The following is a 13,001-nucleotide window of genomic DNA, read 5'->3' on the forward strand; positions in this document are numbered from 1 at the left end:
GTAACTTCTAAGTGGAATACAGCCATCCACTTGGTGCCTCTGCCCATGGGCATGGTGATGAGCGGGTGTAAATCAGATGCGTAAGGAGCCTCGTGTACTGAGCTTTATCCAAAAAGAATTGGGAACTTTAGAAGCATTTGGTATTATGTGATCACTAGAGGAAATTTAGTAAATTCCAGAAATAGTATAGAATTCTAGAAATAGGGCTCGAGGGAAACAAAGACGTGAAAACAGAATACTGCTTTCATCCATTCACGTACCTTCTTTTTCTTCTTCTTTTTTTTTTTCAAATTTTGGAGTACCAAAATTGTGTGCCAGATCCTGTACAATTTCTGGCAGCGTCAAAATAAACAGTGCGAAGGAGTACGTAGTCACTGGATTGGTGTTGTGAGGGGGTAACTGTGGGTGTTTGGTGTTTGGTGAAGGCAGAGGTTCTGTCCAATGAACAGCAGCAGGGAAGGCTCCCTGGAGGAGGTGCATTAGGGGGCTGTCACTGGCAGCAGCTGGAAGGGTGGGTGTTTCAAGCTGCTGGAATGGCACAAGGAGAGCACAGGGGAAAGAAAACACAGCAGACAGCTGTGGAAAGTGAGCAGTTTGTGATGGGAGAAGAGCAAGGCTGCAGGACAGAGCGGGAGCAGCGAGATGGTGCAAAGCCTTGAATGCCAAGCTAAGGAACTTCTTGGGTCATGGGGAGCCATCCAAGGATTTCCAATAGGGGAATGCCATGGCCACAGAGACAGCATTAGAGGGAGGGGAACCACAGTGTCCCCAGGGCTGCCAGGGTGGAGGAAGGCCATATGGAAGCAGCAGACTCAGATCCTGAAGCAGTTATGTCTGAAGGCTCTGAGACTTGCGCAGTGGAGGGTCATTTGGGGAGCGTGAAAGCCCCTAGAAGGAAGAGGGGGTAAGAGGGGAGGGGAAATATTTTGGGAAATAATTTTTCCACCAGAAGGGAGGAGAGGCGAGAGGACAGAAGGAAGGAGTAGGAGGGAGACGTTGGTAGTAAGGGGAGAGCATCATCCTTCCAGGCAGCAGCAGGCAGGCCAGGGGGTGCACAGAGAGGCGGACCTCTGCCAGCTGCGAGAGCGGGGATCTCAGAGGGATGGGCTCAGCGCCTGGTGGCCCCGACAGCCAAGTGAAGGACTGTCTGCCTGTAGTACCTGTGGCCTCCTGGAGAAAGGTGAAGGAGCAGAGGGAGGCCGATGACCTGGGAGGCCTCTGGGTTAGGAGGAGGAGCTGTGAGGACCTGGGGAAAATTTAGGACCTGAGAAAGTCCATGACATTGGATTGGGTTTCAAGTTGGTCAAGGGGGAAAGAGTGAACAGCTCATCTCAGAAGGGGAGGGGAGAGGTCGAGGGGGCAGAGGACCAGAGGACCAGCAGGGGTGCAGGAGGGTGGGCCGAACACATCAGCTCAGCGGAAGGCTTTAGGAACCTGCTAGCACCTTCTCCCAGCAGGGAACATGCTGTAGAGATTCCATGAAGAGAAGCTTTCTGAGGAGAGTTATAAGACCCAGGGCCTTCATGAGAAGGCCGGCTCGTATTTGAAGGACAGATGGATTCAGAGCAGGGGATTATTCTTGTTGGACCGGGATAAGCAACATAGAATATCTACTCGAGCAGCACATCTCAGGAATCACAGGCTTGTGAAGCCGGCTTGACATACATGAAGGAAAGCAAGTGAAAGTGCCTGACATGATGGGATGTTTAATTAACGGCAAGGTGCTTTCCCTTCTAAGCTGTATTCCATCCACTGGTGAACAAACCGCTTATTTAAACAACCTTCCCTACAGCCAGGGAAGCCCAGCATTCACATTTCGAGCCTTTTCCTGTTTAAAGAGTTTAAAATAGCCTGGATGGTAATCGGTAGGATGCTTAGAACCCTCCCCAACACATGTCAGCACTCACCTGCCTTTAAAGCCCAATGCAGACCTGCAGGGAAATAAAACACAATAAAACAACAAGGAAACAAAACAAAAACAAAACCCGCAGTTTCACGCGGGCCTAATGCAGAGATGTTTTTAAAAACGTGTTTAAAAAAAAAAAAAAGTTTACTAAACGTACTTCACACTGCTGAGCTGTATGCTTAAAAAAAAAAAAAGGTTCACGTGGTAGATTTTTCATTATGGGTTATTGTCGCAATTCAAAATGAAAAGAATTTTTAAAAGGGAAAAGAAAAATTTACTGTCTAATCACCGAGGAAGTTAATCCCGTGACAGAGTGGCTCAGTCAAGGTAACTACTGAAATGAGAGAGGAAATGAGATACCTATCACAAGAAACAAATCATCAGCCTATTAATCTTCTGAAACATGTCCCCAGAACCAACTCCGACGCAGCCGGGCGTTGGTGCGTGTTTAGGTTTGATTTCAGATTTGTCTGGTGAATGTGGCAACAGGAGGAGAGAAGTGGGAAGGAGCTTTGCCCTATCAGAGGTCTTTTCTGGGCAAGGTGCTCCCACGTGTTCTCACTTAATCTCACCAGAAACACTGGGCATTAGTTTTATTCTCCCCATTTTACAGATGGGAATACTGAGTCTGGGAACTATTCTGGGGTATTTTATCTGTATGGACTTGGTGTGGACCTCTGATGCTTCCACCCATCCCATCGATCCGTGTGGTTCCGCTGATGTGGTTTAAACCTCAACCAAAAGTTAAGGGCAGCGTGGCTCTTTGCTTAGGTCATGTTGTCCGTGTCCTTCCCATCCCGCTAGGAGAACTCCCCTGAGGTGCTGGCCTCGCAATAAGGTTGCGGACAGTGACAGCTCTGACAACAGCTGTGGGCCAGGCCCTGTTCTAGATCTGAATCCACATGTAACAATTTGGTGAAGACTTTGGCCTTTAGAGTTGAGATCCACCTGGGTCTGGGTGCAAATCTTGGCTCTGTCACTTTCCAGCTGTGCAGTCGTACAAAGGTACTGAACATATCTAGGCCTTAGATTCCCGTCTCTAGGAAGGGTACGCAGTTATGATCCCTTCCTGATGGGATCCTGAGATTAATAGAGATGAGGTCTGCAAAGTGCTGAACGAGGTGGACACAGAATCAACTCCCAGGAAATGTAGCGCTCAGAAAATTATCACTCCTTCCAACCGCAGTGTGACCTAGGTATTATTATCCTCGCTGTGCAGATAAGGAAAATGAGGCCAAAGGCCTCTGACCTGCCTGCCTCCTCCTGTAGTCACATTCAGTGAGTGAAAGCAGCAGAGATCCCTGCTTGCAGAACATTCAGGAAACTGACCCTTGCTCCCTGACACTGGTAAGTTCAGGAGACGGTAGCATAGATGCCCCAAGAGTTCATGGCCAGAAAGCCTGGAATCCTCAGTGAAGCCGTAGGAGGACCAGCTGTGTCCACCTGACCTGTGGCATTTCCCTTGGCTTTAGGAGCTGAGTGACCAGGCGGGGTCAGAGTTCGAGAACTCTGATGTCAGATGGGTCATCACAGTGCCTGCCATTTGGAAACAGCCCGCCAAGCAGTTCATGAGACAAGCTGCCTATCAGGTGAGTGTGGGGGTGGGCAGGTCGGGGGGAGGGCAGGATGTCTGCGGTGGTGACTGTCCCCCCACTCTCACAGGCCTCCCTGGGAGGCAGTGAAGGGTGTCCCACGGGCCCGGGGATACGGAGCCTTCTTCCTGGGGGAGGAACGGGGGTCAGGTCCACAAGGGTTGGGCTCGGTTTTCTTTCTTTCTACCACCTTCTACACTGTAGATTCCCCAGGGCTAGGATTTCAAACTGGGGCACAGAGACATTTCTTCACGGGTGAATGGAAGTGAGAACCTCAAGGAAAAGGCTTGGGCAGTAAGAATGTTTGAAGAAGAAAAGAGTAAAGAGAAAGCCGAGGGCTGTGAGCCAGGCACATCAGCTTGGATGGAGGTTGAAATCTGCACATATGCAGCCGGGACATAAGGGACATGGGATAGTCTTCTGTGCATTTCACCTTGTGACCTACACGGGAGCACACACGGTCATCGGGGGTGGTGAGGCCACCAGGCCTGCATGGTGGCGGACACCTGGATGAGGGCAGTGGCATGGCTGAGGAGTGTGCCAGTCAGTGTGGCGCCGTGGACAGAGCATTCCATTGCCAATGGCCAGCCGGTCCCTCCTGGGTGCTGGGGGCATCCCTGGTACCATGGACCCTCACGGCCACCAACCCTCACACTGTTCACAGGCAATGTGTGCCATGATGGGGCTTCCATGAGGGTCTGACATCATGGCAAGAATGGCTGGCCGAGCTGACCTGCAGGTCAGAGTTGGTCCCTGCTGTGGTTAATCCCCTGGGTTCATGGAAGCCCACCCTGGGGCCTGGGCCTACTCTGTGCCATGAGAGTCAGTTTTCAGAGCCTTAAACCAGAGCTGGGCTGGGAAAAGTCACCAAGGGAAGAGATGTTCCCTTGCCCACTGCCAGACCTCTCAGGGGACAGCCACCCTTCTCAGGGGACATGTCTCTGATGTTGAGTTTGTAGCCGTATGTATAAACCTTTCCTTTCAAAACACCCACCCACCAGAGCAACCCTGAACGCCGAACATAGCGAAATGGCCATGGGTACCTTGGTGTCATGAATTGTACTCAACGCTTGGAGCTTTACTCCAGGTGACAGAGTTCCAGGGAGAGCATTGCCCCCGCGCCCCACTTCTTCGTCCCTCCTCTGCCACAGGCTCTCTGCTCTGCTCTCCCTTTCAGCGTGAGAATCTGGCTCAGTCTATGTATCTGCCAGAAATAGATTTGTTTTGATAGGGATGAAGGAAGAGGGTGGAAGTTCCAGAAAGAGGTAACTGCTTTAAAAAGGAAGAAACCAAATGCAGTTTAGTTGTTCACAGAAGCCCTCGGCCTCCTGGAGCTTTTCCACGGTGTCAGCCTCCAGGCAATGTCCAAAGATGGGATGCCAGGACATGACTGTCCATGAAGACACAGCCGGCTTTCTGAGTTGTCACAGGAAGGACACTCAGAATTCATGGCTCTTACTCTCATTTTCCCATAGGAAAACTGCAGTGACAAACAATGTGACCCGGAAAAGGGTCAGTTCTTATTTTAGCCTGAAACAGAAAGAGGTGCAGGGACTGGTGGATTTGTCGGGACTCTTGCAACTGTGGGCTGGCTCTCTGAGGAGTGGGGCCTGGCAGGGAAGCCCTCCTCCTCGGGGTGAGTAGGAAACCAGACAGAGGGGGGTGCGGTGGCCTTCAGGGTTTGGCAGACTCAAAATGGCACCTCAGAGGGTCGATGATGGGTCAGCAGCTCCTTGCGAAAGTGAAGGTGAGCAATGTTTATGGACGTGGGGATGTTTCTTTCTGAAGCCCAGAGATACTCTGCAGACTGGCCGATCTTTTGGATGCTGGGTAACTTCTGGTTGGTGTAGTGTTTGTGCAACTTAATTTTGGGCTCATTGTAATTCTGATTTGATACTTGTGTCCAGTTTAGCCACTGAGTGGCTTTCAAGATGACAGGGGACCATTCGGTCATTCTTTGTTTCCTCATTCATTTTTTCATTAAACAAACCCACTCTGGGGGACTTCTGTGTGCTGGGATGTGGTCGGCGCTGGATTCATACCCTATGTAACCAAGATGAGACCCCACTCTCAGGTTGCTCACAGCTGAGTGGTTCACTGAAGCCTTTTGTACTTTGGGGAGGGGGCAAAGGGAGTTACAGGGGTTCAACTGCTTGGCCGACTAGTCTATGATATCTTTATCTTGTCTTCTGGAAGAGTCCCCATGACAAAATGGAAATGCAGCATGGTCAAAGTTAGCATCTCTCCCATTCCCTTTCCTTATCCTCTATTAATTATACAGAATAAGATAAATATATACCTCTGATAGTTAATTTTATGTGTAAACTTGACTGGGCCGAGGGGTACGTTGGTCAAACATCATTCTGAGTATTTGCCATGAGAATATTTTTTAATGAGGTTGACATTTAAATTGAATAAATAAAGCAGATTGCCCTCCCTAAGGCTGGTGGACCTCATACAATCAGTTGAAGGCCTGCCTAAAACGAAAGGCTGAAACTCCCCAGAGTAAGAGGGAATTCTTGCTGCCTGTCTGCCTGCCTTCAAACTGGAACATTTTTTCCCCCTCCCTTTGGACTCAAAGTGAGGCATTAGCTCTTCCTGGGTCTTGAGCCTGTGGGTAAGGGAACAACACTATGAGCTCTCGTGGTTCTCCAGCTTGCCGACTGTAGTTCTTGGGACTTGTCAGTCTCCATAATTGTGTGAGTCGGTTCTTTGTAGTAAATCTCTTTCTGTGTTTGTGTGCATCCTACTGGTTCTGTTTCTCTGGAGCATGCTAATAGAGAACCTGAGCAAGGAACATAGTTCTTGGGTCAGCTGGCTTCTCAGATCTGAGAATGCCCACCATCCCTTCCAACCAGAATGCTGCTCATCAGCCTGGCTTCAGGTGGAAGAGCTGGAAGGATGAGGTAGGATGGTCAGGACAGCGGGGAAACTGGTCACATTTACTTTGCTTGCATGCAGGAAGTGGAGTCCTTCCTTCAGGCCTGTTGGTGGCCCTGTGAACCCAGGTTCATGACATTGTCATATGGGGGTTGAGCTTCATTCCTCCACTGGATGCAGAGCAAGAGATGAGGCTCTGGGCAGCATCTCTCATGGAAGAAGCAGGCATGGAGTGGATGGTTCTGGGGCCGCTGCTCAGAAGTCTGTGATTCAGTGCAGGGATTGGTGGGGCCACGGGGCACTTTATGGATACAGTTTTATTTGTGAAACTCCAAAAACTCCTCCTGTGTCAAATGCTTGTTGGAAAAGTGGGTTAAATCTCTATCTTTTATAATTCACAGCCTCAGGATATCGTTAGACCCGTTAAAAGTTCAGTTTCACTGAACAGATGGTATACTGCAGGAAGAATGGCTGATCCCTCTTCTGAGGCCTTCAGGAAAGACCTAGAAGGAGAAACAGTTCCACTGAGTCTTGAGGGGGAGTCATCGTGGATAGGAAGTAGTCCAGTTGATTTCTAGAGGCGCTTTGCCTAAAATGTGTAACCCTAGTGGGTTCCAGAAACCCGTCAAAGAAAAGATGTTCCCTTACATATGATGATGTCACCTAACGCGGAGTTATAGCTTGCACTGGCTTCCCTTCCTGAACAAAGTGCAGTGAAAAAGAATCACATGGGGGGGAAACACAACAAGCAACAGCCCCTGACACCCAGAACTGGGGCAGCTGTAGCCCTGTGCGGCTGGCCGTGGGCCGGGAGCACTTGGTCGGTCTGGCCATCCTCCACAGCTACGCACACAGTCCCTGGCCAGCTTTCCTGGGTGACAGCAGGGCTGGGGGGCAGAGTAGCCGGTGTGAATGCCCACATCCCCAGGCTTCCTCCACTGCGGTCTTCTCACACGTCTGCTCCTCCCAAGTGGGGCTCATGACCAGGTAGCGGTGCCCTAAGGGAGACTGTGGTGGTGCTCCTGCTGCCCTGGATTCATGGAGGAGTCAGATGGGATAGTGCGGCCTTGGCTCAGACACTTTCTGTTTGTTGAATCCCCAGGTCATGTCAGCAGAAGGCTCTCATTCAGTGTATTTTTTTTTCTTTTTTTTCTTTTCATTCACTGTTTTAGAGACGAGGGCCAGGAAATGCAGAATAAAGGCTGGCTGGGAGGGATGGTGGGTTCATTCATTCAGCAGCTATCCCCTGAGCACCCACCTTGTGCTGTGGGACGAGAAGACCTGAGAAAGCGTAGCTGCCCTTAGAAAGTGTAGCCTCTTACGGGAGAGGCTTGGCGTGTCTGCATGATGTGTAGTTGGAGACAGCGTAGGCCGAGTGCTCGGCCAGGGCCCCGTGGAGGCAAAGCTCATGTGGACCAGCGACTACGAGGTACCAGCTTCAGAGGCAGAACAGCCAAAGCAGCCAGGTCCCCTGCTCTGGTTGACCCAGGCTGAGGCTTCTGCTGAAAATGACCGCAAGCGTTGATGGAGAAAGAAAGCCTACCCTTCCAGGCACTGGGTCCTCCTGCCTAGAGAGATCAGGGCATCTGAGTTTTTGAGAGTCTGGCAGATTCTTTTGCATTTCCTCTCTTTCTTGATGTCCACAAGCAGGCTCTGGGACCCCTTCTGGGAAGAAGGAAGCCAGCTCTCCATCATAGTCCCCATCAAAGTTGCTGTTGGGACAGGGTCCCTCACTCTCTCTGGGGAGCAGGATGGGGCATGTTCGAGCAAAGGAGTGTGGTTACTTTGTCCTGGGCCTCTCTCTGATCTTACCTTTTCCTCCCCCCCTGGTCTGAGGTCCTCTGCACCTCCGCTCCCCATCTGCATCCTCTCTTGGGTACCATGGGGAGATTTCTACCTCTGTGGAAATGGGGCAAAGCTTTTGCTGCAGGGCTGAGGCCAACCCAGCTGGGGAGGGACAGATGAAAGGCCTCCCCTGAGGGGCGCAGCCATGCTGTTTGGGGCAGACTGTGTGTCTTTCATGTCTTCGGAATGTGGGTGCATTCCAGGGGGAACCTGGATTGTGTAAGTCCCATACCCGGGACACGCAGGCACCTGAAGTGGTATAACTGTACTCAATGCTCTTTGCTTCTCTCGACTTCTTGATTTGGTTTTCTGTATAAATACTTCACATCTATTTTTTTTGAAGATTTATTTATGTATTTGAGAGAGAGAGAGAAAGAGAAAAATAGCCAGGAGAGGAGCAGAGGGAGAAGGAGAGAGAAAATCTCAAGGAGACTCTCTGCTGAGCACAGAGCCTGATACGGGGCTCAAACTCATGACCCTGCGATCATGACCTGAGTCCAAACCAAGAGTCAGACTGACTGAGCCACCCAGGCTCCCCGATACTTCACATCTAAATCAGAGCGGCTGCTCACAGTTTCAGGGGAGGTGTGGAGAGGAGTGAAAGCATTTACTTTTTCTTGTTTTCCCCTCCTGCCCCACTGCCAGGGCCAGGCCCGCTGTTGCTCTTCCTGGCCACGTGGTGACTGCCTGGTGTGTGGACATCCTAGTGGGACACGTGGCGGTAATGAGCCTGTCCTCCTTCATGCTGCCCCTGGGCGAGGCCCCGGTGCCCTGCTCTCCTCACCCCTTTCTCCCAGGCTATCTTTCGTTCTGAACTTTGGAAGAGCATCTTAAACATTTGGCCTAGTTGTTTCTTTGTAGCTAGTTTGTCCTTCTTCCTCATGCCATTTTGTGGTAAGCTGGAAACCTGTTAGCTTCTAATCTAGGAGGTCCTTGACTTTACAAACCCATAATCTGGAAAAAAAAAGTCAGTCTTCCAAAGTGGTCCTTTAGAAGGGGGCTCCCCGTGGTTTTATTTTGGATTTCTTCTGGAATCCTTCGGGTTGAGATTTGGAGGACTCAGCTTTCCTGGTGATGCTTAGGTCTCTAACTCTTATTCTTTGTCATGGGGCGCCATAGCCTTCAGCTGTCTTGGTGCTAAGGCTGTCTAATGGGACCCTTTGGGAGGCTGGCAGAGGGGGACTTTAGTTCCTTGAGTAGGGAGCAGTGGGAAATCTGCGGCCTGTTGATGGGCACACAGGCCCTCTTCAACCCGGGGACCAAACTGATGGGTGTAGGTGCTGCCCACGTGGTTGGCTAACGGCTGAGGGCACAAAACCATAAGGAGGCAGTTATTCTGTAGATGGTATAGGTTTTATAAAGTTGGTCTTCCAGAAGGGCTTCTACCACTGGTGAGCATTTGGTATTGGTGGGGGAGGGGATTTAAATCACCTGCCTGCATGTGGCTTCTCATTAAGACACAGTTACTGGTTCATGTGGGGCATAGCTATTATGGAGAACTACTGCATGCCAATAGAGGCCGGGCACCATCTCGTGCTCTCCCCAAGTAAGTGGGTAAAGAGATCGTACCCTTAAACCAGTGGAAGGAGGATCATTAGAGACACCCCGGGAGTTTTGTCCAAAGTCCAAAGGCCTGGGTCCCACACAGGTTCCTGAAGTTACCCAGAGCAGGAAACTAAGGACCCATTAAAGGGCTGGTCTGCAGGCCTCGACACAGGGCCCAGGCTTGCTCTGCCACATACAGGTTGGATACACCTGAGCCCAAGACTGTCCGGGATTCAGCACTGAGAGTCCCTGTCCTGAGAAACTCAGGACGGTTGGTCATCTTGCCTCTCTGAGCCTTGGTTTCTTTCTGCATAAAGGGAAGGAGTTGGACAAAAGGCCAAGAAGCACCTTTGCATCTATAATATTCTAACTTGAACCCCCTCCCCTCCCTCTCCAATGATGGAATCTTCGAAGCCCCTTCTATCTGTGACTCTAGGCCAGCTCTTCCTGGTGAGAGGTCACTTGCACATGTGACCTTAGGCAGACCTTCCACCCCTGATCTCAAGATGAGTTCACTAACTCTTATGGGCCTCGGGGTAGAACTGGTGTCTTCTCCAGAGTGGGTGTGGCATGAGGGCCACATCCCAACGTTCCCTAGGGAACAGCAATGAATCAAACACAGGAGTGAAGGAAAGAGCTTTTCTGTTCTGTCACGCTGGCAACCAGGAAGCTCTTGGGCTTGAACGGCTTCAATGTGCCCTTGAGGCCTCGTGCTTCAGCCAGGCCCAGGAGGTGAGCAGAGACCTGTCAGAGGCCACGCCAGGCTTGTGTCTCTGAGAGCCCTCAGAAGGGTGGTCCCAGAGCCTCGTGTGAGGGGCTGTGACTGGAACAAGCCAGATGTCACAGAGCAGAAGCATTGCTGCTATTAAAGGGATAAAGGCTTTGAATAAAATAACTGCCAGCTGCCGGTTGACCCATATTCTAGAAAGCGTGAGACTATGTGAGATTCCAGGAGGGCTTTCTCCCAGAGACAGGGCCAGCGAAGGCCCACCTGTTTCCTGGGCCACCAAAGACTGGAGGCTGCTCTTCGACCATTTGGCCCATTGTAACCAGAATCAAACCATGTACCTTCCATCCTCTGACAGTTTTCAGAGTCTGTGGGCATCTCCCCCTTCATGCTTCTCAGTTCTGGGCCAAGCAAGTCCCACATGAAAGAGGCCCCAGGGTCCAGAGAGCCCTGCATTTCCCAAAGGCACTCGTACATCTTCCTTGGCCACTCCACGGTGTTTGGGTCCCCAGCATGGGGCCCAGCACCCCGTCACCCCTGAGTGTAAGCCCCGCAGGGGTCTGTGAGGGAATCTCCCAGGCGGGCAGAGCACAGAGTCCCTCCCTTGAGGGCCTGAGTGTCCTCAGAGTGCTCCTGCCCCCGGAGGCCTGGGTCCCAGCCTCTGCCTCTGTCTTCCAGGCAGGCCTGGCCTCCCCCGAGAACGCCGAGCAGCTCATCATCGCCTTGGAGCCCGAGGCGGCCTCCATCTACTGCCGGAAGCTGCGGCTGCACCAGATGATCGAGCTGAGCAGCAAGGCCGCGGTCAACGGGTACAGCTCCGGTGACACAGTGGGAGCTGGGTTTGCACAGGGTACCTCCTGCTCTCTCTCTCCCCTCCCTGCTCACCCCCCTCCCGCCCCTGCATGGTTCTTGGCCCTGATTACTTAAAGGCCCTTGTAGTGAAGAATCAAGATGCTCCCAGAGAGGTCAGCTGTAAGCCCCTCTGTCCTTGCCACCCCGTGTCCCCCACCCCTGCCTCCCCAGGGTCCCTGGGATACTCTGCAGCGGTTGCCTGGGGGCATCACCTGCCCACCCCGTGGGCCTTAGGCATGGGGAGGGAGGGTGGCCCAAGGGCAGCTCTTGGCCTTACATTTTACTAGGCTCTTCATTTTTCTTATTTATTAACTGATTCTTCATCTAACTCCACTTGCCTCTTATTAATTCCTCCATTAAGATTGTTGATTTACTGCTGACTCACTCATCAGGGCCACTTCGTGTGTGTGGTGAGCTCATTATGTGTCTTAACCGGGAACCTGGCGGAGTTTAAAATGCAGATGACAGCGGCTGAGTCTTCCTGCCCCGGCCGATGCTCATTTACCCGTGGGACAGAAGCACCGCCCAGGGGCAGCTGGGCTGGGTGTTAAGGAACTTCTTCCCTTCAATATTTCCCTGCGTGCAAGACGGTCATGGTCTTGTCCCCAGAACTCTTTTCCCCTCTATCCTGGGCTCTGTGAGTCTGGCCAGGGCCCCGGAGTTGGCAGACAGCCGAGGTCAGGGTCAGAGCCACCCATGGGAGGGAGCACAGGCACTAAATCTGCGTGCTGTGGATGCTGTTCCCAGATGAGGGCCTCCAGGGCAGAAAGCCACCCATCACCCATGCCCACCCCCAGGATGGAAGGCCCAGGCCCCAGAGGAGGAGGAGGGCATTAATGAGAACTGGAGAACTGCCGCCCACTGTGCCCCCTGCAGCCCGGTTCTAACTTTTCCTTGGTCCCTGCACCCGAAGCCTGTCTCTGCACTGCCCGAGGCACTGGGGCCCTGGCGCCACCTTCACAGGCGAGCATGCCTGCCCACGTGGCCCTGCATCCTCTCCTCCAGAACTTTCCTCTTCTTCTTTGCCTGGACACTCTGCCCCAGAGGCCACCACTCTGCATTTTCAACCCAAGGTGGAAGAGTCTGTGAACCTCAGCCACCAGACAATGGCAAAGTTCTTGTTCGCTTGAACCCAGCCTGCCAGGGCGCAGTGCTCCCACCTCACACCTGATTCACCTGCAACGAATGGGCTGCCCTTCAACTCCGAGGGCTTGATTAGCCTTTTTAATTTTTTTTTTCTTTTGGCAATGCCTTGGCCTCCATCAAAGCATGCCGGGGCTAGCCTTACTCTTAACTCTGTCGAATGTCTTAACATTTTAAACACTCAGGATAACAAATTTATTTAAATCTTCTTCATTGTTTTAATGGGAAAAGAGACGCATGACTGACTGGGTTTCATATCTCATGTGCTAGTTCTTACTGGTTCATAGACAAAAACTCATGTCAGAACTAGCTAATTGTAGCTTAGCTCTTCTTCCTACTCTGAAGTGTAACACATTTGAAGGGGAAACTGTTTCTGAGTGCTTGCCTTCCCGGAGAGCTCCGTTTTGGGCTTCCTTTCCTTTAATATGTCCTGTCTACTTCCACACTGCTCCGTGTCTGTGTCCTGTGCCTTGTGGAGTTTGCTCTTGTCTTGTGCTCAGAAGGTCTTTCT

General features: G+C 51.7%; 1 protein-coding gene across 4 annotated transcripts in view; it reads left to right on the plus strand.

Moving 5' to 3' along the window:
* The window catches only part of HSPA12A (heat shock protein family A (Hsp70) member 12A), a 160,797-nt gene that overhangs the window by 135,813 nt on the left and 11,983 nt on the right, over positions 1 to 13,001 (plus strand). For all 4 annotated transcript variants that reach the window (XM_077877488.1, XM_077877489.1, XM_077877491.1 and 1 more), the window contains 2 exons: positions 3,379 to 3,495; positions 11,174 to 11,345. In XM_077877488.1, coding sequence (XP_077733614.1) covers positions 3,379 to 3,495; positions 11,174 to 11,345 — 289 coding nt within the window. The remainder of the gene's footprint in view (positions 1 to 3,378; positions 3,496 to 11,173; positions 11,346 to 13,001) is intronic.

This window comes from Canis aureus, chromosome 29 (assembly GCF_053574225.1).
Source record: "Canis aureus isolate CA01 chromosome 29, VMU_Caureus_v.1.0, whole genome shotgun sequence".
Taxonomy (NCBI): Eukaryota; Metazoa; Chordata; class Mammalia; order Carnivora; family Canidae; genus Canis; species Canis aureus.